Source organism: Crocodylus siamensis, chromosome 5 (assembly GCF_052110815.1).
Source record: "Crocodylus siamensis isolate JL-2025a chromosome 5, ASM5211081v1, whole genome shotgun sequence".
Taxonomy (NCBI): Eukaryota; Metazoa; Chordata; order Crocodylia; family Crocodylidae; genus Crocodylus; species Crocodylus siamensis.
The window spans coordinates 46,856,622-46,884,361 of NC_143399.1; the positions used below are offsets into that span (position 1 = coordinate 46,856,622).

Consider the following 27,740-nt stretch of genomic DNA (forward strand, 5'->3'; position numbering starts at 1 on the left):
TTGTAACTCCTATTGAACCCAGTAGGGAGCAGGACTTGGGTCCATACAGTTTATTAATAGTTTTGTCACAATTTTTTATCTTCATAGAGCTAGCATTTGAGTTTTTCAAGGAGACTAGATTCTATGGGAAGTTGGAAGGGTAATGACAGGCCATTTTGGAATTTGAAAGAGGACGTAGAGACATTAGACAAAAGTCAGAATTTCCACCCAGTAACTTTGCATTGTGTCATAAGTCAAGCTTCAAATTTTCTTCTTGTTTTGAAGGCACAAAGGAGTGTTTTTTCAGAGTAAATCCAGAAATGTTTGGGTTGTACTGAACTGACAGGGAGAGGAAAGCAGGGAAAGCAGATGCAGTTACAATTTTAACTGTGGAAAGGGCTAAAAAAATTTTCCCCAGTGAGGTAGCCTCAAACTGCAAGAGACTGGCTGGTATTCCACATCTCTTACTGCATAGGGACGTGCTGCGTATTGCTGCCGTTCTGGGCTTGTTACAGTGTATGCTATAAATGGAGCTCCGAAGCAAATAGAATACCTATTGACAGCACTGTGATGTGAAATACTGTGGCTTTGTTCATCTCATTTAGTCTCAAGAAGCCTTTCATTTCAGGTTTGTACAAATGCTAAGGTGCCTGGCACAAATACATTATTGCTGACGCATACTTCTGCAGAAGCAGTGGTCCTTATGGGATTACACTGGCTGCCTGTCTGTGTTTGGCCCCTTCTAACTCTGGCATAACACTTTGAATGCAAGTACTGTATTCTCCAAACACACAAGCATGTATGAAGGCCTCCAGGAGACCATGTATTTGCATCAGTTGAGTCTGAATGTGGTAGCTGGCCAGGAATAGCAACGTGAATGGCTGTCCTAACTTCCAAGCTTGTGGCTAAAGAGCCATGTTTTTTGCTCGTTTGTTTCTTAAGCTTCCATCAAGATGGGATTGGTACTGATTTCACTAGCCTTTGAGACCCAATACATTATGAAGTACCTTGAGATTCCAACGTCATTTGCACGTGCTTATTTTTGCCTTTGTTTTACTAAATGTCTGTCTGTTTTCTCTTCCTCCTTCCCCAAAACAAGCACAGAAAAAAGAATACAGTTTTATTAAATTAAAACTGGTCCAGGGTCTGAGATGAGTAACAAAACATAATATATTTCATTCAAAACTCAATAGATGGCTAGGTATTCTATTGATAATAGCTGTGTTTACCTTCCCAGATCAAAATGAATAAAATGGCATAAAAGGGACCTATAGCAGTGCCTTCTAATGGATCAGTTGCTTGTGTTTAGCCCTAAAGCCCTAGTCAAGCAAAGCATTTCAAACACATGCTGAAGGTTGAGCTAACAGGTAGACCTACTGATATCAAGGCTTGGCTTGTGCTTAAGGGCTTGACTGAATCAGAACCTCAAGGAGGAATAAAGTGTCTTCCTTTTTATGTCTCCATTGTTTCTGGCCTAGGTCGAGGAGTCAGCCATGATTGGAGTGAGCGGTTATGTCGAATATCTCCGTGAACAGGAAGTATCTGAGCGGTGGTTCCGTTACAACCCACGGCTGACCTGCATCTACTGTGCTAAATCCTTCAACCAGAAAGGCAGCCTGGACCGGCACATGCGCCTCCATATGGGCATCACACCTTTTGTTTGCCGCATGTGTGGTAAAAAGTACACCCGCAAGGATCAGCTGGAGTACCACATCCGCAAGCACACAGGCAACAAGCCCTTCCACTGCCATGTCTGTGGCAAGAGCTTCCCCTTCCAGGCCATCCTCAACCAGCACTTTCGCAAGAACCACCCTGGCTGTGTGCCCTTGGAGGGGCCACACAGCATCTCCCCTGAGACCACTGTCACATCACGGGGGCAGGCTGAGGAAGAGTCTCCCCCGCAGGAGGAAGCTGTTGCTGTGGGGGAGACAGCACAGGGATCCGTATCCACCACCGGGCCAGATTGAAACGGGGCGCACGTGAGGGAGAGAGCCCTCTTCCCTCCCATTCAGCTGCAACCAGTCAGCACCATACAGCGGGCTGGTACTGTAATTAGTGCAATGCCACCACTGGACAGGAAGCAGCTGTCAATATGTTGCCAAAATAGAAGAGTAACAAAAATAAGTGCTAAAAGCTTTTCCCCTTTTCCTCATCTCCTTGGGAAAACAAAACATAAACCAAACTTAAGTCAATCAGCTTCTGATTCAGGGATCGACAGGATTTTTTACGAATTTTTTTAATCTTCAGTAGCAGTCCAGGACAGCAGTCACTTCATTTCTTGACGGCGTTTTGGCTCAGCACCTCAGTCCTTGTGGCAGTGTTGACTGCAATGGCTCCAACCCAGTGAATGCAGTGCACAGGTGTCTGTCTTCGCCAGAGCTGCTGGTCCATCCTAAGGAGTTAGCAGGGGCCAAGGATCAGTCGCCCCTCCCCTGTTCCCAGGTAGTCATCATGTTAAAGAGAAATGACCGTCCTGGTGGAGCCTGCCCTGCCAGAGTGTATTTATCCCATCTTATTTTGGTGTGTCTCTTTTTACATTTTTAATTGAACCGTTATTTTAGGGCTTTCTGCTTGCCCTTTCCAGGCACATGGCATTGCGCCCACTTGCTGAATGTGGGCAGCAGCCATTAAGCAGTATTGTAGAGGTCAGCAAAATCTGAAGCGCTTAAGCTACTGAAAGTGAAATTAGCAGCTGTGAGGTTTGCATTAGACTCTACGATGTTCTTAGGGGTGGGGATATAGGAGGAGGGTGTGCTTTATTGTTGCTAATTTGCGTAGCACAGAGCACACCAACTTCCTGACCAGTTTCTACACACTGCAATGCTTTGAATGTTGCCAAGAGTTAGAAAGAGGCTTCCGGTCTGGAGAAAATGAGAAGTTAGAGGCTGGCTACCAAAGTCATCTTTGGTCTCCCCTGCACTTGATCTTACATAACAGCAATATTGTATACTGAAGCAGTCAAACCCCAGTGAAGTGATCATGGGTGGTTGTTTTTAAATACGTCTCTGTGTACTCGTTTGATAAGTTTATATAATGAAATGGGGGAAAAAAAACAAAAAAAAACTACATTAATTCCTCATGATGGTTCAGGAAATTCAAAGTTACGGTCCTCAAAGTGATCATAAGTCAGTCCCCTTGCGCAGGCACAGTATTTTATATTTCAAGTAGCGCAGAGGGTAAGAGTGAATTTACCCATCCCCAGAGAGACATGACTACATCATGGTTCATGTATGTTTGCACAGGAGTGTGTTTATAAACAAAAGTACAAAGTACAGGTACATAAGTGCAAATACAAATGAGCAACTATCTTGACACCCTTTTTAGAAGTTTTTTAAAATATGCAATAGTTTATGTTTTTTCTTTGGCTCTGGTGCTGCATATGTAAGTGCAAAAAGAAATGAAATGCTGGTCATGCTGATGTTGGCAGAGTGGGATTGGGAGAAGATGTGTGTTTGAAGGAATTCTCTCTCTAGTACAGTGGTTCTCAGCCTTTACAGACTCAAGGCACCTCTGGGAAAATGCTAGCTCTTAGCTCTTACTTGTTTTTTGACTACAGGAAGAAAATAGAGCAATTCATCTATTGCAAAGAACTCAGAAAGACCACAACAGAATGTTTTTAACACTGTGGACTCTTATTTGAAATCTCTGGGTTTATCTTATGAATCATGTAGGTGTCTGTACACCTAACGGTGCTAATATAATGCATCATCCTTAAAACGAACTCACAACACCCCATGGTGCCATGGTTCCCTGGTTCAGAATCACCGCTCTAGAGGGTGTATAGTGTGATAGGGAAGGATGAAACTCCAAACATGAAGTTAACAGGAGGAACAAGGAAGCGGTTAAAAGCAATTTACAATTTCATTTTGCTTTTGCAGGAGGGGGTGGATAGTCTTGGGATTAGAATGCAGGACTGCCTGATAGGAGATTGGAATCCAGTTCCTGGCTTTCTTGTGTCTTATTTGTGTACCTTGGGCAAGACTAACCTCTCCACCTCGAATGGGAATAATAATACTTTTCTATAACCTTTGTTTGGAAGTATCAGTAGAAGGGTAAAGTGTTATTATCCATGTACATTATGTGGGTTTCACTGTTCCCTGCACCTCTCCCAACTAGTGGATGCATTTCTCTGTGTGTTCATGCAAGAGAAAGGAATTGGCATGTGAATTGCCATGACAGAATGTAGTGAGGATGTTCTCCAAAAGGGGAAGCTTTGAAGATGTGCTTGGCCAATAGCCTGCCTTACAAGAATTCAGCTGATTATTTCCAATATACCGACATTTGTCAGGCTGCAGCATAATACAGTGAATGCTATTCTAAGCAGTCACTCTAAGGACCAGCAAAACTCTGGCACCTGGCAAAGGTTGAACAAAAGCGTACTGGAAACATTAAGGATACTTGAAAGTGGGCACAGAAGATGACGTGAGGTGGTTGATAATGTGGGTTTCTCTGTAATCAAGGCAGGAGGGGAAATGGAGATGTGCAGAAGATGCTGCTTTAGTTCTAGCTTTCGCACTTACCAAAAAGACAAACTATCCTGTTCACACTAGAGAGCATCAAAAATACATTTAGTTACTTAAAAGATTTTAAGCATTTAAAAAATAGAACTTTTTAAAATACTACCAAACTATAAAGCATAAAATTATTTATATGCATATATTATATATAAAGATAGTGGGAAAGTTTCCCTGCTGAGCTTGCTGTGAAGAGGAGGGTGAAGGTGCAGTAACTGCTATACAAGCAAAATTTCTCTGAAGCAGATGGCCACAAATCCATTGAGGCTAAGCAATGAAGGGTTGAGATAAAATGGCAAACGCCTCATTCGTATGGCATGGCTGTGAGTTTTTCAAACAGGTTTTTTGTTTGTTTGTTTGTTTTTTGTTTTGGTTTGTTTTGTTTTGACTGTTGTCGATACTGTGAATGGAGGAGCATCCTAATAATCCAGGATCACATCAGCACATCCTTGCTGCTGATTCACTCCTTTTAATTGGCTGGGTGAAAGCCATGAAATCGTTCTTTAATACTAGCTTAGGCGAGTCTAAAAAAATTTTAAAAAGCTTGTGAAAATTTTTTTTCCCTTTTGATGCAGAGGTTGCAGCTGTATACATGATCATGTCTGATTGCATGCAAAAGAGCCAATATTCTTGCCCAGGCCTCAAAGAGGTGAATATTATAATGTGTAGCTAGAGTCCAGTATAAGGAACAGGAGTGGGGATCATTAATATTCTGTGTACATTTACTGAGCGTATGCGTGTGCGAATCATGGTGTGTAGTGCTTTCAGCAACAGTGCTAAAACCAGCCTAATTCTGTCTACATTACAAACTTAAAAACCAGTTCAGGGGGAACTGTTTCTGGAACCGCCATTGCCAGTGCTCAACTTTTTAGTGAAGATGAGGCCAATATGGGAAAACAGAAATGGCTTGGACTTTGCCTATTATCCAAGAATCAATGCTCATTTTTCAGCTGTGAGGCATGTGCTTTGAGCAGCTTTTCATGATGGGATATTAAATTCCTTCACACTGTTTACACTGGTGCAGCCACACCAGTGTTGTTGAAAAGTAGATATGATTTTTTTCTGGTATTGGCACCTCCTGGATAGGCTATGGACTTGTCTTTGCATTTTAGTATGGAATTGGAACTTTTCACCTTTGCCGAACTGTGATTTCAACTGTGACTAAGGGGGGATGTGAAGAGAACTCTATCCTGTTTTAATACCTCTGAATTTAATATTTCTTTGAGCTTCAGGGCTGGGGCTTACAAAGCTTGCCTTGGCAGGATAGGAAGCGTATATCAGTTTCTGCAGTGTATGTTTCCTTTTGGTGGAGGGAAGTTTCTAGCCTTTAACTGTAGGAAAAAAAAACACAACCTTTCAAATGTGAGCTGGTGCGTTTTGTCTACCTATATCTGTAGAAAGTCCCAGTGGCAAGTAGCAGCAGAGTGAAATTAATGCCACTAGGGACACTTTCCCTATTGCTTTTAGCATCCCTTTAAATAGCTGTGAAAATAACAAGAATCACGTCAATGCTGTGCTTCTGCTTTTTGGGAAAACTAAAGCTTCTTGAGGGAAAATAAGGTTGGGGAAGGGGAAAAGTAGAGACCCTTGCCAGCAATCTTGCAGTAAATGAATGCAGGATTGCAGGAAGGGAAAAACATTTCAGCATTTGGAGAGAAGGTAGTGGGGGAGTCTACAGAATTTATCTGTATCCATGACCAGAGGCTGATATGGAAGAGATCCCCATGTTGGCAGGCTCCAGGGATAGCAGCCTGGTACAAATACAAGAAACTGAAGTCTCCAGGCAGCCCCAACACATCTTTGTATCAGGCTCTGGCTCCTCATCATTTTATGGGCCCATGGAGTTTCCTGGTGGGCGTTCCCTGCTTGCCTTTCATATCAGCCTCCAGCAATGGGTTTAGTCCTGTCTCTACTTTGGACTTGGGTAAACTTTTTAAGCCATGGTGCTATTGAATTTTGTTTGAGGAGTTGTGGAAAGCTAGTAATGGTATACAAAGTGTTTAATCTCTAGATCAGTGGCTTAAATCCAGTTGGGGTTGGTAGTGACCAGCATGTGTTACCAACATGTTCAGTGTTGGAATTCCATTTGCCGCTACTTGGCAGGCTTGCTGAACATCTGAGCAAAGAGACAGAAGGTGAGATGGGCATGAACCCAGGATTTCCCGCACCTTTCTGTATGGTCCTTCCAGATTGGGATTGAAACAAATTGATAGGCAGGTCTTGCTTCCGATGTCTGTGCTGCACCACTTCTGTGAGGACCAATCTCACACCTCTCTTCAGTAACAGTCACCTAAGAGTTTGGCCCCCAATCCTGTAAATGATTTCAGGCAAGCTAGAATCCCTGCAGCTTCTTTGGAGAGCCATCTGAGCAGATCCATTTGTAAGACTGGGGCTTTAGCTTTGTTCTACTCCTGACCTTGTTTTACCAACCAAAACTGTTGCATGAGTGAAAAACCATTGGAAAGATTGTTTGTTTTGCGCAAATTCTCCTGCAGGAGGGAGGCTGTGGATCACACATCTTAATGAGCAGCAAAACTAGCACCTATTAATTAAACTTTATAAAAGTCTGCTGTTTTGCACATGAGGATGCCTGGTAATTTTGATGTGCAATTTGAGCTTGCAAATTGTTCCCATTTCCAGTGACACAAAACACTGTTCTTGCTCCTGAATAAATATTTTGGTATGGGGAGAGGCCAGTGAGGTGTTACTTCTTGAAGTCTCTAATTTTAAATTCCAGGTTTCACGTAACTTCCGTAATAGAGAGAGAGAGATTTCCATCAGTTATGTCAAGGTGACTTCAGTGGCTAGTGCTTTTACCACCTCTCTGTACTTGTAAAATAGTAACAATACTCACAGGGGTGAGTGCTTATTGTGAGATGTAATTTGGTTATGTTTGCAAAATGCTTTAAGATCTTTAATGGGAAGTTCTAGAGATGAACAAATAATTTTTATTTAAGATACTCTCATTCAAGGGGTATTTTAACATTAAAAAATGTATCTTTATCCAGGTAGAAGCTAACGTTATGAAACACTACAGGTTTTTGTTCAAAAGGCATTTTTATTGGACCTTTTAGAACTGTTTTGGGATAGAAAACTCAGCCACCCAGAGCTTTCATTTTGTTGCAGCTAGCAGAACTGAGATGTCAAATCATTCAACCTAGAATCTGCCAATATTAGATGGATTTTAAAACTCTGCCAAAAAAGTCTTCCCATCTTCAAAATATTTCCAGCCATCTTGGCCATTATTGCCAAAATGCTCTCTTGGAAAAAGCTCGGTGGCAGTAATAGAGCCTGGTACTTGGAGAGGATTGAAAGTATTTGGGATTCTTGGTGGAAGGGGACAGAAGATATAGAGAAACAATCAGTGAAATTTTCCGTATCTGTGCAAGAGTTTTAATGCATCTTTTGGTCCTAGGCTTGAGTAGGTTTTTATGGAGACATCTGGGAGCTGGGATGTTAGCATCCACTGTCCACTGGGCTGAATCTGGTCACACTGAAATCACTGTGAATCTGACCACTGACTTCTGGGGGGCCAGAATTTAGCACATTGAAAGCAAACAGTTTGGCTTGTATAATTTCTTTGTGTCATGTGTGAGTTCTGAGGTGCAAATCCTGTCTTAATTTTCCATGTACATTCAAATTATCCCTACCTGTAACCTTCATTATCCTGTTTTAGTTCCCACTCCTGGGGATTCTGAAGTGTCAGGTTTCCAATGATGGTAACCAGGTCCCAACTGTGAACAAGTTACTACTGTTTCCCTTAATTTATTTTGTCTATTCCTAAAGTGGCTCTGTCTGCTTCAGAGGTGTTGTCCAATGCCACTTTCCAGTGCTTGGGTAGCTTTTATGCACAGGGAATGGTTGCAATGAATAAAAATGTTTTTTATGCTGGGGTGGGGAGAATAGAAGCTTTCAAAGAAAGTAGCAGAATTTTGCTTATTCCAGCTGTCTTTAACTATATACAAACACTTTCAATATTAATCCATTTAGCATTATTATTTAATTTTATTATTAATTGTAATCTAGTTATGCACCAAAGTATTACAGCTTCCTGCGTGACAAAGGGAGGAATATAAGAGGTCTTCAACATTTTACTTACATCCATATTTCTGGCTTGAGAATCATTGTTAATGAACCTCTTAGCACTTGTCACTCGGAAACCTTTTGAGACTGTGGGTAAGGATGAGAATGCTTTATCGATTAGCATTTTGTTACACTTTGTTTTTCTCCTCCAGAATAGTCAACTATTTATATTTTTGGAGAAACAGGTTTTCCTCTTTTGAATCATTTCCTGGTTTCTTCAGCCACCAGCCCGCCATATACCTGAATTAATCAAGATGATGATACACTTGCTTACTATAGGCAATGAAAGCTGCCCACGCCTGAGCAGCATTCCACATGCACTCAGAATATTTCTTAGTGCCACTCACAAGCTGTGCAGTTTGCTAAGAATACAAAGGGAAATGCCAGAGCCCCTTGTGTTTACAAGTGCTCCTGAAAGCAACTAGTGTTTGAGGAGGTAACGTCAATCTCGAGTCCACAGAAATGGGTGATTTAGCAGGCTGGGGAGCTAGTGTTCGAAGTCCTACCCTGAGAGCTATAGCTGAATTTCCATAGGGCTTCCAGTCCCACTGGTTAAGTGTCACAACTGATAGTTTGGGGGACACTGCCTAAAACATGAGCAGCTCAGTACTGGTGTAGATTGAAATGCTTGGAACTAGCAGTGAGGTGCATCAGCTGTGATCTCAGGATAGCACTGTTAGTTCCTGTTTCAACAAGTAACACATTTGGGATTTCTTTTGCACAGTGCCATAGAGGCATATAGTATAGCTCAGCTGTATGAACTTTGCTGTCAGTGGCTTTGAGTGAGGTTCCACAGGCATGTAGATGATTGTATGGGATCTAAATATAACTCCTGGGATCAGTAGCCTAGACCAGTGCTTCCAAGCATCATTTCTTACAGATTTGAGCAGCTTACCTTTACCAAGGACTTATTCCAGATTCTGTGCAGTCTGACTATGAAGGGCCAGCTAATACTTCAGGCAACTGATTCCTGGCTTCTTGGTGATACTTACCTCTTCAATCTGAGGACCTTGGATGTAATAAAGGCTATATTCACCAAAATGACTTTGGGGGAACCCCTTACAAGGGGAAAATGAAGCAGGAATGCCTTTCTCTGGAGCACTAAACTAAAATAATCTGGCCAGGTCACAGTAGTGCTCCTTATCTGAGCAACTTCTTGGGAATGCAAGGTTAAGAGGCATTGACACACCTTCCTTTTGAGAAGGTGGGAAGGATTGTCTGAGTTTTGAGTTTAGTCTGCAGAAACCATCCTTACACTGTTGCTGCATCACTGGCTGTGCTGTGCAGTGGAAGTGTTCATTTGAGTCTTTGGGTCTGAGCAGTATGTCTAGCAGAGTAAAACTGCAACTTCAGTAGGGAACCAGTGGGCTTGGACAAAAGGATGCGGCTAACTTTACCTGCTGCAATGAGTAGAGCAATCCCTGAATGACTACAAGGTGTTTTCTCCAGGTTTTTAAATCCCCCGGTCATCTTTGCTTAGAAGTATGACAGTGAAGCTGTCAAAGTCAAGGCATGTAGGCTGCATTTTTTACCCACCTTAAAACAATTCTGTAATGAATGGCACATGAGAGAACCAAAGTGAAAGAGCCAACAAATCTTGGTGCCACCCTACCCTACCTTCTGCCAACAAGAAATGGTAGAGGATGATTTGTCCTGGTTCTGCTGCTGCTGTCTAGCTAGCTGGAACAGATGGCCTCTCTAGAACATACATGTACCAACCTTGAAAGATGGCTTTGCATTCACACAGCTTACTGGCCTGATTGAAAAGAGGAAATGTGCTCAGAAGATGAGATTAGGAAGGGTTGGTGTCTGGTATATTGGCTTTAATATCATGACTTAAGTTCTTTGCTGTTTCTTTTTGTGAATTAGAATAAGTTGCTTTTCTTTTGCACCTGACATCTGGCCTCTTGAGATCCACTGGCTATTGACAGATCCTTCTGGCACTATGAAAAAGTGAGAGATGACACTGGTGAAGAAAGCTAGAGATGTTTTGGCTTTCTTGTGGCTTAGCACATCATCAGTTATTAGCCACTAAGACTAGTCATTAATGAAGTGATTAGGTATGGTAGTGGGCAACCGGTTATTAACCTACCTTAAATACAGGATGACCATAGTATATATTCTGAGCCTGCAGCACTCCTGAATTGACCATCTACCTCAACAGTACATCTGAGTCAGGGTTGCAGCCTGGTTCTGGAACAGTACTGCTTGCCCTGTAGTTTGGAGCTGTGTTGTCTATAGTGACTGTCTGTAGTGTAATTGGGTCCTAAGGAAGGTACTGAAAGTGCCTCATTTGTACAGAAGTCTACCTGTACAGAGTTAATTGTTGTTAGTCTTCTCCCCTAGTAGAGGCCACGCCAGTTCCATTTGCTTTGTGTTAGCACCAAGGTTTTGTTGCATACAGATAACCAGCAGTGTATTCTGAACACTGTGCTTTCCTTTTGGAATAACAGCCTGTGCATCCCTTGTGATTTAGGCTGGAGATTCTGGCTCACAGAAGATAGTTATTTAGATGCTCAGACTGGAGGGAGGGCCTTAACATCCCATTTATCTTGTCCTGTACCAACCAGTTCACAGGAATGATGGAATGGTCCTGTACCACTTCACTGTGGAATGAATAGTGCTCAGTCTGTGTCACAAGGTGATTTTCACAAACAGCTTGTAGACACAAGTCCAAGAGTCCAAAATGACCCAATTCAGAGTTTCTTTATCGCCCTAGAAACTAAAAACATGACAGAGCTCTGTTCAAACCTTCTCCGCAGGCTTAACTTCGCTTCTCTTGAGGATCCTCTCGCTGCATTGCTCAGCCCACACTCTAGATCCTCTCCCATTTCCCCTTTCTCTAGTGGGATTAATGATCCACTTACCTCTGTGAGTCAGAACTCACCTAACATTCATCTAGAGTCGGTGCCTCTTGGTGGGGCGAGGTGTTTCAGACAAACCCTATGAGCTACATACAGTCCAATTTTAATCTACTGATCCCTATGGAGTAAAGAGCAGATGAAGGCTCTCCAGCTTATTTTTTGTAAATACAAAAAGGGATTTAGGTCAGCCTGTTTCTAATTGTGGTGTCTTGGCTCTGCCTCATAAAGACTGGAGTCTATTGTGCTGGGCACTGTACAAACATAGAGGGAAGTAGTTGAAGGCAGTTTAGAAACTCCCTCTCCGAGGCCATAATAGAAATATTAGTGGCTTCTGAGCTTTTGCTGTCTCCAGCAGGAGTTGCTGTAATAAGTCAGTTAGAGAACAGAGGTGCAGAGGGATATTCGCTTCAGAGCAAACATCCGCTACTGACCAATGGGTCAGATGGGGACTCGCATGTTTGGGGAGTATGGGGTATTCTATATTTTTGCTACGGTAACTTTAAACTATGTAAGTTAGCAAAGAGCAGCTCCTTTTCCTTGAAAATGGGCAAAATTGACTTTAAATGACACTATCTCAATTAGCTATAGCCACCCATCTCCCATAGCTGTCATTTGTAATACTTTTTAAAGTAAATGGTTGTGGGTGGGTGGTTTATTTTTGTAAATGCATGTTTATAGCCAGATTTCCTTGTTCGCTGTGACTTGATGACACAGAGGCATTAACGTCAATGCTCCACATTATTTTAAAACATTAAGACTCAATGTGGAAATTGTGGCTGAAGAATAATCTTAGACTTCTTTATTCTTGATGCAGTATTTTTTGCACTTACCTTTAGCTCCTGTTGTCTAGCGTCTGCTCTCTCCGTTAGGTAGTTCTTTAGCGCGGAGGGACTTCAGGGTCACAGTCAGAGGCATGTGAAATGGAGGAAGGAGTTTAAGGGATTGCAGCAGCATGGGCCAGCATGTAACTGAAGTGGATGCAGGGGGGTGGCATCCCTTAGTTCTGCAACTTGCTGGCTTTGGCGTAATGCTTTAATGATAATCATAAGATTGTCCTCTCACATTAAGCAGTCCCCTGTTAAGAAAGCGCTTTTGCTGATGTGCAATATTGATGGCTGTCTACAGATTTTGCTAGTGTGAATTCAGGAGCAAGCATGTGTTTGGTTGCTTCTGCAGCCAAGTATATGGATGAATTGTCAGGCCATTCCCATGGGTTGGATGGAGTCCTGAAACAGTTCCTCCCCCTGCTATTTGAAAGCTTTGGAAAACAGACGCACTTTTTTCCCCAGGAAGAAACTAAATCCTTCTTTTATCCCCATTTGGTATGTGCTTTGCAAGTGTGTCCACTGTTGCCAGAGTGGTCAAGTGGGTTAATGGTTCCAGCTGTCTTAGAACTACAACTGAGCTGGGTGGCAGGTGCCTTGTAGCAGGGAACACTAAGGCTTTGATAAGGGACCTAGAAGGGCCAGCGCAACAGAGGCACACCAGTGCAGTTCTGTAAACTGGGCAGTGGCTGCACATGGGGCAATAGCCAGGCCAGACTGGAAGCACAACGGCTGCTATTTTTGCACACTCCCCTCCCCAAGTTGGCACCCAGGGCTGGTGCCCTAGTCATTCCCTACTCCCCCACCACCACCCCAGGTCCCTAGTTCACATCTGCAACCTAAAAGAAAAAAAGACATTTCAGTTCTTTTGTTGTGTTTGTTGCAAATGAGGAGCAAAATCCATTTCTGGCAAGTCAGCGATCATTCAGGATAGATCCAGAAATACCAGCTTGTGTTCTGTAGGTGTTTTTTTTTCCAATGTTTCAGTTTCTATTTTATACATAGGTAACTGACCCACTGCTATTTTAGAAGTCTCACAAGGCAGTTGGATAGGGGTATAGCTGAAGTTTGACAATCTTTATTAGCCCTCTGGCTGGGGGCTGGGGCTGCCAGTTAGAGAATCTAAGCCAGTTTAAAGGCCCTTAAGCTGTACAAGTAAATACGTGTTTGTTCAAACAGGCTTCTGTAGTTACCCATTTAATGTGCCCCTGTGTGTTTGCCTGAGTCTTTGCCTGTCTGCATATCCACATGCATCTGTTGGTCTAACATGGGGGCTTTTCATCTGTGAAAATGCAAACCCTCTATGTACGCATTCAGGGTAGTAGATATTGGTCTCTATAGCAGGGGCTGAGGTTGTGCAGCAATTTGTACATTTGTGCCACAAAGGAGAGAGGAAGTGTAATTTCTCTCTGGCCCTCTTGCCATGAGATGTATAGGGATATTGGTGGTGGAACCTACAGAGGGTCACATCAATAAGAAACGACACCATTGCATTTCAGGGGACTGTACAGGAGTGTTCACATTAGAGCAGCAACAGCCACTGGAAATCCAGGAACTGTCCTTAAGCTCATACTTCACAGCACTGGCACATCCGCTCTGAAGACAGCTGAAGTCAGAGGTGTTCAGCTCACCTGTGTAGGGATACCAAGAGCAAAGTCATTAACACAGCTGTTGAGATTGGTGGACCCTCCTTATAAGAGGAGAGGGAACAACTGTCCATCAGTTCTGTGAGGCAAATAGTCTAAACTGTGGAGCTTTGTAGCAACATACAGTAAGTCCTCCATGCAAAACTGCTTCTCTGCTGTGGCAGCATGGCAAGAGGAGGGCTCAGTGGAGGTGCTGGAGCTCCAGTTATTTGGTTGGGATTTGGTAGGCTTTGGGATTCACTTCTGTTCCCATGCCAGAGGCCAGAGTACAAGATGTGTCTCTTATCAGGTAGTGCAGATGCTAGTTCAGGTTGGAGCGATGAGAGCTTATTTGCTGTGCTTTTTAGGTGCTTATTCCCATCTGGGAAGAGGAGCTCAAGTATTTGCACTTTCCTTGTGAAATGAGACTGAGTTAGAGCACCTAGACCTGCTGGTACAAATCAGATAAATATGGTAGAAACAGCTCAACTTCACTGCAGGCCACAGCTTCCTAGAGTCCAGGGGCTGTGAGATTGGGGCACAGGGAGGTGGCAGGTCTTACTGCTTGACAAAAGCAATAGGATAGTTGTTTCTAGATGTCAGTGAAAACTACAGTGCTCCAGTGTGATGGCCTACCAGCACATTGACAGTGTAAAGCATGTGATTCAGTTTGCCACTGCTGCGTACAAGCCTCTCCCCCCCCGCCCCCACTTCTGTTAGAGCTCTTACATAAGCTTTGGCATCCCATGTACGCAGCCACAGGCTCCCAGTGGGCAAGAAAATATTGCCTCCTGCAGACAGAAAATCACCCCTTGCCCCTCTGATCCTGGTGACCAACACAGGGAGGGATCAAATCCCTTAATACAGACTCTTCCACATACTGGCCCCCTTTCAGTCTAAGAGGTACATTTAATTCCCTGTGCTCTGCCATAGACTCCCAAGGAGGACAAGAGAATTGTCAGGAGCTGTATCATCACTGCCCTTGTGGCTCAGCTTACCAGAGCCTGCTTCTGCTTCTCCTGAAGCCAGTGACTTTCCAGAGGCAGGGGGAAAAGCACTTCTGGAAGCCAGCATAGTGCAGCACGCACAACTGTAGCATTTGTGCAGGCAGAATGCAGATGCTAGCACCCGGCGTTAAAGGGAATGCCTTTCTGCTAGCTGAAATACCTTTCATTCTGGACCTGGTCCCAGTCCATATTTCCTGAGTTGTGTGTTAGGACATTGGAGGGTGTCTGGAAACACAGCTGGAAGCAAGTAGGCTGGTTTGTTTGGTAAAAAAAAAAAAAAAAAGAAGAAGGCTAGTGACAAAGAGCAAGAAGAATAGATGTGTGTGTCCAGATAAGAGTGTTGTATTTGGTAGCCGTGTTGGTCTGAGACAAAAAGACATACAAAGACAAACAAAGACATTTTCCCAGAGCCTGACAAAGGGACTTTGATCCCGAAAGCTTGCAGAAAAGGAGAGTTTTCTTACCATTTTCCAGTTGGTCTAATAAAAGGTATCATTTTGGAACCAAGAGTTCTAGTTTTTTGTACGTCTTTGTGTCCACATAAGGAGTTCACCCCTTCAGTGCCATAGTTCTGTTTCAGGCCATCCTTTGCTATTTTGACTGATTTAACTGGTCGCTGGCAAGAGGGGTTGGACAGAGGAGGAATGAAGTAAACCAGAAAAGCTTGACTGGAAAGAACCTTGTCTGGCTAGGACAGTGGTTTTCAACCTGTGGTCTGTTGGCCCCTAGGGGTCCACAGACTATATCTGAGGGGTCTGCAAAAGATGACACTGATCAATCAAACTTATGTGAATACCCAGACACGATTCCAGACCTCCATTCAGAATTTTTTAGGTGGCAAGTGGTGGCTATGTGGCTGGTTCAGGAGTTTGTCACTGGCTGAGATTTTCTTAAGCTAATGTATTAGAATTGATGGGAATCAATCACCCAGATCCCCCAACTGGCTTTAAAAATGGCACTTGTGAAATTTAGAAAGTCATGGGGCAGTGATTCGCAACTTTATTACACTCAAGGCACCCTTCAGAAAGTGCCAGCTTAGTTTTCACTCATTTCTTAACTATGGAGAAATTGAACAATTCTTCTGTTGAACTCAGAAAGACCCCAGCAAGTCTGAATGTTTATGACACTATTTGAAATCCCTGGGTTTGTCTTGTGAATCATGTGCAGATGTTTGCACACCTAATAGTGTTAATATTGTGTAGCGCCCTGCTTGAGAATCACTGTCATAGGGATTTCCAAGTAACTGATAGCTTGAGTTTGCCTTTGCTTCAGACCTTTGCAAATGAAATAGCTTCTAATCATATGTTCCATTGTACAATGGGAGTAATTTAGTGGAACAAGGGACTGAGCGTGAAAAATCTAATCTCGTTTTAGTGTCTTCAGATTTAAACTTTTTTTTTTTTTTTTTTTGGATGAATCAGTGATTCTAAGGTCATCTTGCTTAAAAGATGCTGTAGAAATCTGCTGTTTCCAGTTTCTGGTCATGGCTCTGATCTTCCCATTTTGATTAAAAGTAAATCAGGCTGTATTTGCTGTTAACATTGTCACTTAAAATGATAGCTTCTAGGAGGGTTGTCCAGTATGTATTGGTGAACCTTTTGAAACACATTCAGACATCTTGAAATACTGCTGTGTAACTTGCTTGTTTAAACTTTTACATACTATGATTAAGTAACATTTTTTCCAAGTTTTCTAAGGCACTACTAAAAATCACTGCATTGTTTTTCCCCAGGCATTATCAAATGTATTAAATCCTAGAATTTAGTTTAATTCTTGAAGATCCACTTTAAAGGCCCAGAAACTTTATTCATTAGTATTTTAATTATTTTTATATTGCAGTACAAATATTTATTTAAACCTTCCCCTCTTGTATTTGAAATTCAGACCCCAGACCATTGGCAAGAGCACAAGAAACTGTGAAATGTACTGGAAATGGAAAGTAAAACTGACCAGTCTAGTTTCACTGGTGATCGTAGAAGTAATGGCATAAATGGAGAGAAGCAAAATCTGAAAGCGTTAAATCTGGAAAATAATGTTGAAAATAGACAAATCCTTTTATAGTAATTTTTAATCTGTTACGGTGAATTTAGTGGTTGCTCATGTGCCCTCCTTGGTGAAAGGTTACATTTTGAGGTTCACAGATTTAGAAAAGGGCTGCTGGTACATTTTTATCCAGATGTTGAGGACACTTGGCAGCAATGGCAGTTTTGTGCCTCTGGTGACACTACACCCTGTATGGCTTTCACGCATAAGGGAGCTCTAGAAATAACTGTAAAGCTTTTATTTACTGCGATGTGAAGATATCAAGTGAGTCTGGGAGTACTGGGAAAAAGGAGGTTTCATTTTTATGTTGGAAGTTGGAAACTCTAGGAGCTTCACACTACCAAAACAGAGAAGTCTTCCTTTAAATGACAGCTCCTCATGTTGTCATAGGCTTATACTCTGTTCTGATCTGTTTCTGCAGATGAATGCACTCTGCTACTTGTTCCCCCCACCTTCCCATCTTGCTCCCACAGTAAATCTTTCACGCCTGCTGCAGCATCATAATTTGACCTCACTTTACAGTGATTTGCATGGCAGCTTTACTTTGTTAAACATCAGTTGTGTTCGGTTAGTAGAGCTTGCAGGCTGGTAACACCTTGTCAGAACGCAGGCTTAGGGCAAAATCTGAAGCTCAGACTTGCCACATACACTCTTGACTTCAACAGGGGACTGTCCCAGGGCAAGGTACCTGCCCACATGACACCTGTCATGCTCTTCCTAGTCCCTAGGAACTTGGTTTAGCTTTGAGACTCCTCCCTTGGCAACCATTGACTTGGAAAGGATTCTACAACCCCATTGTCAGCAGGGCACCTGAACCAGGGAAGTCTCCAAGTGACACAGGCTCTTTTTAATGTGAGATGGAAAGAGCATGGTAAGCTGACTCTGCCACCAAATATTCATGTGCTGTATTCTTTCCCTTGTGCTTGGTTTTCAATAGAAGGTGGATAAGGAGCAAGAGGAGACAAAGTAGCAGAGGTCTTGGGCTATTTGGGGGTGGGGAGAGAGCGGGGTGCGCACAGGTGTGTGAATGTGCGTGCACCTAGTTTTCTCCCATCTCTTTGGTACTTCTCTGCCTCTGTCCCCAGTCAGGGTCCACATTGGCTTTTGAAGGTGCCCTCACCTCATTTCAAAGAAGCCCCTACTTCCTAACCTCAACCCCAACCTTTCTGTGTGAAGCTGTGAATGTGACTTTTAACCTCTGGCTACAAGGCCAATGGCTCTTTACAGTGCATCCACTAAAGCTGCCTGTAGCATAAGATGCTGTTAAACGCAGTCAGATGGAAGCACTGTAAAAGAATTGCTGTGACTGAGGAAACAGTTCAGGTGAAGACTATAACCAACAAATGTGGACAGTGCTGAATGGGCGCTTTCACATGAGGAACTTGCAGACAGTAGCATTGTAACAAAGGGTAACTTGTTAAGTGGCTTTGTATTGCAATTTGCTAATCGATCTGAGTAAGAAGAAAACTAAACTGACAATCAATTTCTAACAGTGAAAGCCCCTCAAAGGGGCGGAGTGAACCTGCATCCAGCAGCCGGAGCCAGGCATTCACCCCGCTTAAGAAAAAAAAAAAACCCATAGGAATTGTTTTCTTCCTGGGAGCAATCACTCCATAGCTGAGTTGCATCAAGCAGCTGAAGATTCACAGACCGGTAACTACCTCCCTCTCTGAGTGCTGAGGTTGTCATGCTATACACTTTGCTCTTGTCAAAGCTTTCATGTAAAACACCCTTTTACTCCCTCTCCCCTCCCCTGCATTTTAAAAATGCAAGTCTGCTCTGTAAAGCGACATTGTGAAAATGGTGCCTCCTCCCCCCTTTCCCTGGGGTTCTGCATTCATCAGAGCTCTCTGCCTGTTTCTAACATCCAGCCCTGCAAACTTGCTTTGGGCTCTGAAAGACAAGCTGGGTTCCTTCCTGCTTGTACAACCTGTCTAATCCTGAAGGCTCTGCTGGATAAATCCCAGGTGAGACCTGCAGCTTGGAGGCCTTTGCTTCTTCCAGCTGCAGTGTAGCAGAGAGCCCTGCCAGAGGGAGGAGCAGGAGTAGAAGCAGTTGCCCCCTGATGAAGTGCAGCTGGTTCTGGAGAGCTGACAGGAGTGAAAAGCAATAAAACCCTTTCTTTCAGTCACTAGTCAGCAGAGCTGCTTGGTTAGATGGTGCCATTTTTCCAGCGTCCCTTTTCAAACTAGAACAGCACTTTAACTCGGTTGCTTAAAAAATCCCCATTACTGAAGAAATGCACTTTAAAGCGGAAGGTGTGTACAGCTGCTGCGCTGGAGCCAGCTGCATGTGCAGATGGATTGGTTTAGCAGGAGCATTGAGGAGGGAGTGATGTTGCTAGACCTTCGGCTGCTGCCATTGTCTCCTGCAGCATAGCAAGCAAATGCAGCTCTACCTCCTACCTCAGCACACCCTCCTACTGTGAGATCAAGGCCCCGTCTACACTAAAAACAGGAGTCAAACTACCTAAGCAAACCCCAGTTGCAGCTCAGTCGTAGTGTAGCACTATCTGGACTGGCATGTGTTGACCCGTCCAAACCCTTTTATAATTGGTTTGAAGTGCCCTTGCCTGTAAAGCATATTTGAAATCCATTTATAATAGGTCAGAGTTATACACATAGTTATAACACAGCAGATGGCACTGTCTGTGGGTGCCTGGCTGAGCTATGTTATAACACAGCTGAGCCACAATGGAGCTGCAACTCTTCTTTTTTTCACTAGTGTACATGGGGCCCTTGTCACTTCTATGGTTTTTAAGAATACAATTTTTTTTTCTCCCATACGGATTGTACTCCAGCTTGGTTTTTAGAGTAACCAAAAATATATATATTATAGAATTGGGATGTCACCTTCAAATGCTCACCAACGTATCAACCTTTTTTAGAACACATGACCTAACACTTGGGATTTATTTTTCACAGGTTTGAAGTTTCCTGCTGTACTAATTTCTTCTTCTCTCTTTCTTTCTTCTTCCCCTCCCTCCTCTCCCCCCACCCCTTTTTGGTTGTTTGTTGCAGTCCTGATTTTGTGAAGTCAGTGTTCACACTTAGTTTGCAGCAGGTTGAAGCAACCCTGCTGTGTGTAACTCGTGGATATCAGAACTGTTCTTAAATGATTTTACAAGCTTATCCCAGGCCAGTCCACTAACATTCCTTCCCTTTTCCTCTCCCAGTGACCCAGGCACCCACCAGCACTTGCTGGGGGCTACTTGTTGCCAAGATGGTAAGTAGCCCACAGTAATTTTTGGTCGTGTTTGGAGGAGATGGGACAAGAGAGGCAGAAGGACTGGAGTTTGGGGCAGGGGGAAGTAAAACATGAGGATGAAGATAAAGAAGTGTACAAATGCATTTAAAGCAGTTTAGCAAAAAGCTCTCTCGTTGAACAGCTTTAAGAACAATGTGAATGAAAACTTAGCAACTTGGTTAGGAATCTTTGAAAATTCTATAAATGTATTACTTGAAATTCTGTTTGTATTAAAAATTGCATTTTCTTCTTTCTTTTAACACTGTGTAAAAGAACATTATGCATGTGAGTGGTTTGAGAATTAAATGGTTTAATACTCAAGTTCTGTCTGGTCTGTCTCTTGTAGGTGACTAGTTCAGTTTAATGCTGTTACGTTTGATCTGGGCCATTTGAGCAAAAAGTCCTCAAAGCAAAGCCACCTTGGGCACAGCCTTCCACTTTTGACTTTCCCCATTCCCTAGGATTTCATTGTTACCTGCCACATGGTAAGGAAATAATCGCGCTTGGTGGAACCCACCTTGTTTTTCCTGCTGCCTTGGGTATGGAACCTGCTCGAACTGCAACATTTAGTGACCAGCTTGAACTGCAACATTTTCAGTCTGCAAGAGGTTATTTCCCATCTTTGATTCTGGCTCTTTGGAGCTCTGATCTTTCTCCTGAAGTCTTGGGTTTTTTTGGATGGCCAAGAGACTGAAATTCCTTTCTGTGCTTCTGCAGCGAGCACAGCGCTCTTGCTCAGTTACCCCGTCACTGGACCACTGCTGGGAGCAGCAGCCAAGGTCTGTTTGCAAGTTGATACAGAATTTTTTATTGCCAACAAATGGGACTGGTGCTTCCCCCTCCCAAATCTGGGCCTCCATCTGTTCTTCCTGTTGAATACCCAGAAGTACATGTGCTGAAAGGAAATGACAGTCTGAGAACAAGTACATGTTGGGCCTGGTTTTCATGCTCCTTACCCAGTAAATGGAAGGAAAAGGTCAAGTAAGTCTTGTGACTAAGGCCCAGAATGGCACTCAGGCAAGCTGGGGTCCCCTTGCTCAGACACTGACTCCGGTAATTTATAGCTGGAGGCTTTTAGCAGTGGCCAGTTTGTTGGATGCCTGACTTGACAGGTCGGAAGGGCTGTACACTTCACTCCCTTTGGGCACCCCAAATCAGTGGCCATTCTGAAAGGGTTGACAACTGTACCTTTAATGTCACCCACACTGTAATAGACATATGTTTGTCTCAACAGAGCCTTGACACTCAGCTTATAAAAGTACTTTGTGATCCGCACCCCAGAGGCATGGTAGTATAACAGCAGTGAAAGCGAGGGTCTTGTTGCCCAGGACACTTTGCATACCTTATTTAGATTTTAAAACGGCGTGGTCATTCTTACTGCAATCAGAATGCATTCTGTGCACTTGCACAGTCACACTTACTACAATCTCTTAGCGTGAAATGCTGTATGGTGTGGCCGCACACCAGAGCCCATTCAAGGCTGGTGTGGTGCCTGGGCTGGGACCAATATGCCATGCTGGTAGCATCTCCCTGGAACAGCTGAACAGTAACTGAACACATACTACTTAATATGATGTGGAGATGCTCCCCCCTGAACAAAACCTAACAGCGAATAACTTATTGCACACAGCGCATGTTTTACTGCTTGAATGCAAGGTCACGGTTCACATTTTAAGTGCAGTTAACATGTCATAAGTGTAACAGGTAATAAGGCTCTTAATTGCTGGAGTTCACCATCTTCAGTGGGAGAGTTAGAGGTCAGCATTTGTGCTGTTCCCTATCCTCCTTCCTAGTACCGGGCACCTACTAGGAAAACTGATGGGCCAACAGGCAGAATAAATTCACCAGTCCTGGTCAACAGCCACAACCTTAACAATTCTTCACAGATGAGCTAATATGACAGTAACTGCAGCCAAAGGCAAGTTCAGATCAGTGCCCTTGATTGAGGCTTGACAGCAGTTTGATGACACTGAGCACTGCCAGTGAGACTGCTGTTACTTGTTTTGACAAGAGATGCATTTGCTAAACAGCCCCTGTCACAACCTGCAGTTAGCAACCAGCTTTGGGTTTGCCACAGTCAAAGAGCACACAAGGTGGAGGATTATTTGGAGATTAATAGTTACTAAAATCCAGTCCTTGTTCTTATTACATCTTCACCCCATATCCATGACTGGCAAAGATGTGCATTTCCATTGCAGTTATCTTACAAGCCAGTGTGCAAATGTGAATCACTGACAAACTGGCTATAGGCCAAGCAAAAGATCATTCATTCAAATGAAACAAGGGCTTGCCAATGGGATACAATTGCTTCTCAGCCACCAAATCCAGCTACCCCTTTAGACAAGCAAGTGGTACTTATGCAGCTAACATCAGCCATGAAAATGCCAGTTAGGAATATTTATAGTCAGTTAGTAACAAAATCCCCCAGCACAACTTACTTTATCCTTCTGGCTTCTCTCCAGTCACTTACAATCCTATTCTGCCCAAAAAAGCACTCAAGCCCATACAAGACCCTCGCTTTCCCCCAACACCCTCTTGCAAAAATTGAAATGCTAACCGGACCAGGGACACAACACATTCTGGCTAGAGCATCGGGCAAGGGTGTCCACCAAGCGCATTTAGATGCCTTGTGCTTTGCTGCCTTCCCTCAAATAGGTAGCAGCTCCAGGCTTGTCCTTGGGGGCAAGACACTCTCAGCTCATCTGCAAAAGTCCTAGGGGCCTTGCTGGGCAACAGGTTTTCCCACCTGCCAGTTGCAGACTTAATTATTTTAACTTGTGCAGTATGCACCTACTGAGATTCCTTTACGGATTGCTGGACTGTTTGCAAATACTACTTTTTCCTCTCAGACTCTTTCCTAGCCTCTGAGGTCACAGAGCAAGCAACAGAATTAGAAGGAAGATCCTGCTTGCCCCACTTATTTCTCATTGAAGTGGACAGAAGGGCCATCCCCCACTCACACCAGGGTCTGACTGAGATCAGCAGCCTCTGGCTTTGCTAAAAAGATGCATCCTGGGAAATGCAAACTGAAGTACAATGGACATGGGGAAGATGCTGCCTTGAAGAAAAGCAATGGATGCAAGTGAAGGATTGACCACTGATTGAGTCTGCCCTGAAAACACCAGAGACCGGATCTTTTCAAGCTCCACACAGCTCCAGACAAGCCCATTCCTCTTCTTCCCTAGGGATGGTCCCTCAGGCCCACAGAGGAGTAGCAGCAGAAGACATAAAAAGTTCTCCACTAGCCTTTCCTCCCTTAAACTATAAACAGATTATATTTCAGGCTAGGTTCAAACAGGCAGAACCTAGCAATTTAAGGGAATGTAAGCATTCATATGAGTGTCAAGACATGGCCAGACATTGACACCGACATCTTTTCCCACCTAGATCATACCTTTCAGCTGGCACCATAGCTGTTTATATTGTTTCTTTCTATAGTTGTATCCCAGATTTCCTAGAAGGGCTTTGTAAAGGTATCAGTCTGTAGACTCCCTTTCCTTCCAGGCTTGCCTAGTCCAACAGACAGTAGAGAAAGGAAATAGAGAAAGGAAGAGGGAACAGTGGGATTGCCACTAGTGGACTCTTTTATTTTTTTTTTTAGGTCTGATTGCCAAAGTAAATTCTCAACATACTGCAGAGAAGAGTCGGCAAGGAGATGAGAGAGACCTGGGTGACCTCATACCCCTCATTGCCTCAGCAAGTCTTCCAACATTAGGATGGATGACTGTTGGGGTTCACACAGAGGGATTTACAATGTAATCAGTCAGCAGACATGGACTAGAGGATGATCATAAAGCCTACCTACTGGTATAGACATAGTATAAAAGCAGTCAATCCCAGAGTTTTGATATGCACCATTTTAACTGTCTGAAGTGGAAGGAACTTGGAATTCCAAACAGGTTATAATCTAAAAATCAAACTGTGGACTGTAACTTGGACTCTGCACAGGGATAAGCATTAGGGCTGTGCAAAGTCCCTGATTCAATGGAAATTCAGCCTGATTCAGTGGCCGAATCTCCAAATCTGAATCGAATCAGAGGACCCTTTAATCTCTTCGAATCGATTGGAACCCCCTGAATAGATTCAGAAAGATTCGGACATAGAGACAGCTTTAAATGTTTTTTCTACATATCTCTAGGTAGCAGGGGCTCATGAATGCTGCAATGCTGGGACGCATAGCGTGTCCCACAGGAGTGCAAGGGGCTCCCTAATGTGCTTGGCAGCAGACTTGGAAGTTGACCAGAAGCAGTTCCAGTCCACTTCCAGGTCCGCCGGGGAGCATGCGGGGGCCCCCCAGCACCCCCTGGTTCAGTGACTGGTGCCTCCTGGGTCTGCGGGAACCCCCCCACTGGGCTCCCCAGCAGACCCCAAAAATGGACAGGAAGTACTTCCAGTCCACTTCTGGGTTCACCACTGAACACGTGGAGGGCCCCTGCGCGCTCCTGTGGGACACTCCATGCGCTCCAGCATTGGAGCATTCATAAGCCATGCCTGGTACCTCAAGGTATGTAGAAAAAACGTTTCAAGCTGTGTCTATGTCTGAATCACTGATTCTCCGAATCAGCATTGAATCTTCAGATTTGGATTCGGTTGAATCAAATCAGGGACAGCGATCTGAATCAACAAATAAAATCACTGTCCCTGACTTGGGCCGAATCCGAATCGAATAAGGCCCGCTTCACACACACCTAATAAGCACCACCTCAGACTACTGAAGCCACAGCTGCAACTAACTCTACACCCAGAACCACAGAGATATCTCACCTGTAACAGAACACTCCTTTCTGTGTTAGCAACTCCAGAAATAGGGAAATCTGATTTAAATCCTTACAGCTACTGACAGGCTTGTGGTTGTAAAAGTTGAATGAAGGAAGCCATTTGCTATGGTTCAGCAAAAGACAGAAAATCTGCTGTATGGCAGGTCACTAGCTGGCATTTTATCAGCCAGTTACACATATGCAAAGTTATATAGCACTTCCATAACAAGGGCCAAAGTAGAATTTCAGCTAAAGCACCCTTGCTTCTGTGACACAAAGTAGAATGCTTCTGCTTTAGGATGATACTCCTATGACTGGTAGGAGCCAGGCTTTTCCCATTTTAGTCAACAAGAGCCATATGCAAGACCATTCTTCAGGAATCAAAAGCAGCCAGAAGCGCATTGTCACAGTGGGAAACTTCGTTTTAGTGTTTACAGACCTGTTCACTGTTGAAGCTAAAGTTAGCTTATGTATAAGGAGCAGAGCCTGCTCTGATAGATGGAGAGAGGCATTAAAACAAAGCCAGGCAGGTCAGAGATTTTCAGGGCTACAGCAAACCATGCAAATTAAGTTTAAGTAGATGCAGCAATTCTTTAAGCCCATAACTAAATGTCTCTATTCACCCACAATGTAACAGGTGTCTGCAGGCAGGACAAATTAACGGCTGCTAGGATTTAGTGATGTAGCTTGGGGTGGTGGGCAAGTGGGGCAGCGGGCAAGTGGGGCAGCAGCCCTAGGTGCTAAATTAACGGGGGCACGAAACCAGACTTTAAATTTTTTTTTTAAAGGAATATTTTTCGTGTTCCAACCCAAATCAGCCAAATCAATTCCAAATCTGTGAGTCATTCAAGAACCATATCTGGCCCTTCTACTGGCAAACATCCTCCATCCCCACCTGGGGCTTCAGATGCTTCCCAATCATTTGATGGGTATCCTATGTGCAGGCCCAAGCCTCCTGCACATAGGATACCTGCCTAATGATTGGGAAGCATCTGAAGCCCCAGGTAGGGGTAAGGATGTTTGCCCTGAAGCACCAGGCAGGGACTCTGAATCCCCAGAGAAGGTAAGACTCCTGCCTGCCTGAACCCTGCTCCTCACCCTAACCCCTCTGTACTCATCATCTCCTCCATGCCCCCATTCTCCAGCAGGGTTTTGCCCAGGGGACAAACCATGCTAGTCAGACCTCTACTGACCTCGACTTTAGCTGTGCAGTTCCATAGTGTTGAATGTCTGGGGACCCCCTTCCTTCTGGCCCTGTCCTACAGATCTGACATTAATGTGGTGCATTTGCAGAGCTGAAGGAGAAAAAGTCCTTTAGTAACTGACAACGATTCACAGCCTTAACAGGATTGAAGTGCATCTAACACGTCAATTCCATTTCAAAGCAGACAAGGGACATCTGACAACTCTTCTGTCTGCCAGATCACAGAGAAGCAGGGCTGGGAGGGACCTGCAGAGGTCTAGTCCAGTGTGGGGTTTTTGTGCCAGGACTCACTTGTAAACATCGATGCCCAGTCCCAACCTAGTGCCCCTCACTCCCAACTTGCCCCCCCCCCACAGCCCCAACCCCCCAGTGTATGGGGCAGTGGGGACCCCAGACAGCCCTGAGCAGCCCCTTATAGTCTGGAACTTTGCCACCTTGCAAGGGAAAAGCTCTGGTTTCCCAAAGGAAAATCCATTTTTAAAGTTTGTTTGCAATCCTTTCACACATTCTTGCCACCCACTTTTGTGTCACAACCCACAGGTTGAGAAACACTGCTCCAGCCCAATCCGCTGCCTACAGCAGGATCATTCCTATTTTCCCTATCCCAGACAACCATAATCTAAACTCTACATAAGCCTACAGTCAACCGTGACACAACACAAACCTAATGTGCCAGGGATAAAGCAGGGGAACATCAGCAGCCAACATCTGGCATCTATGAAATATTGTCAATATATGCTCAAGAGGTCCTGGATAGAGGGTCATGTCCCCCTCACCACCATCAATAGCAATCTGACCATGAGGTAAAATTCCTTCCTGACCCCAAATAACCCCATGCAATCAGCTTGACCCTGGGTGGAGGAGCAAGCTTTGGTCCCGGCAGGAGCATTGGCACAGCCCAGTCAATCCCCAGCCTTTGCTGTAGCTAATACTCAGTGCCTCTGAGGGAGGTTTAAAAAACAGACGAACTCTTTGGGTAGAGGTGATATCTTTTATTAAACCAACCAAATCCAACAAAAGGTGTTACCTCTACCCAGAATTAGTCTGCCTCTGTGCTTAGATCAACATGACTACAGCCTAGATCCCCGAAATATGGAAGATATCGCATTTGGCTGTTTGAAATGGAAACTTCACAACATGAAGAAGAAAACAAAGCAAATTTTAACACCCTGGACTAAAATTAACATCAATTTATGCCTCCCCTCCCCCTGTTGCCTGACATCTGATACCTACAGGTAAACCTGCCTTTGTCTCCTATTTAGTTGGTCTAATAAAATATATCTCCTCTACCCAAAAAGTTGGTTTCCCTCTGTGCTTAGTTCAACATGGCTACAGCCTAAATCCCTTAAAAACACCATCCCCAGGTAAACCCTTCACTTTTTACCAGCTATTCTCATTCCCTTCCCCACCCTCCAGTCTCCCATCCTTTGACTACAGCCACTTTCATTCCTTTACCACTCCATCCAGGAAGAGCACAGGTCATCTGCAGATGCTCCCTCAGCCTGACAAAGGGTGTTTGTGCCCAAGAGCTTTGTAAGATTTATTCCCACTATTATGAGTTGGTCTAATAAAAGATATTGGATTTACCAAAAGA

The 27,740-nt window shown here is 43.9% G+C and overlaps 1 protein-coding gene across 2 annotated transcripts in view; it reads left to right on the forward strand.

Annotated features, from left to right (window-relative positions):
* The window catches only part of ZBTB37 (zinc finger and BTB domain containing 37), a 33,323-nt gene extending 9,055 nt beyond the window's left edge, over positions 1-24,268 (forward strand). The window contains exon 5 of one of the 2 annotated variants that reach the window (XM_090047817.1): positions 1,458-24,268. In XM_090047817.1, the coding sequence (XP_089903943.1) occupies positions 1,458-1,946 (489 nt within the window). In that variant the 3' untranslated portion in view covers positions 1,947-24,268. The remainder of the gene's footprint in view (positions 1-1,457) is intronic. The other variant, XM_090047818.1, reaches the window with a different exon arrangement.
* Positions 24,269-27,740: the final 3,472 nt, after the last annotated feature.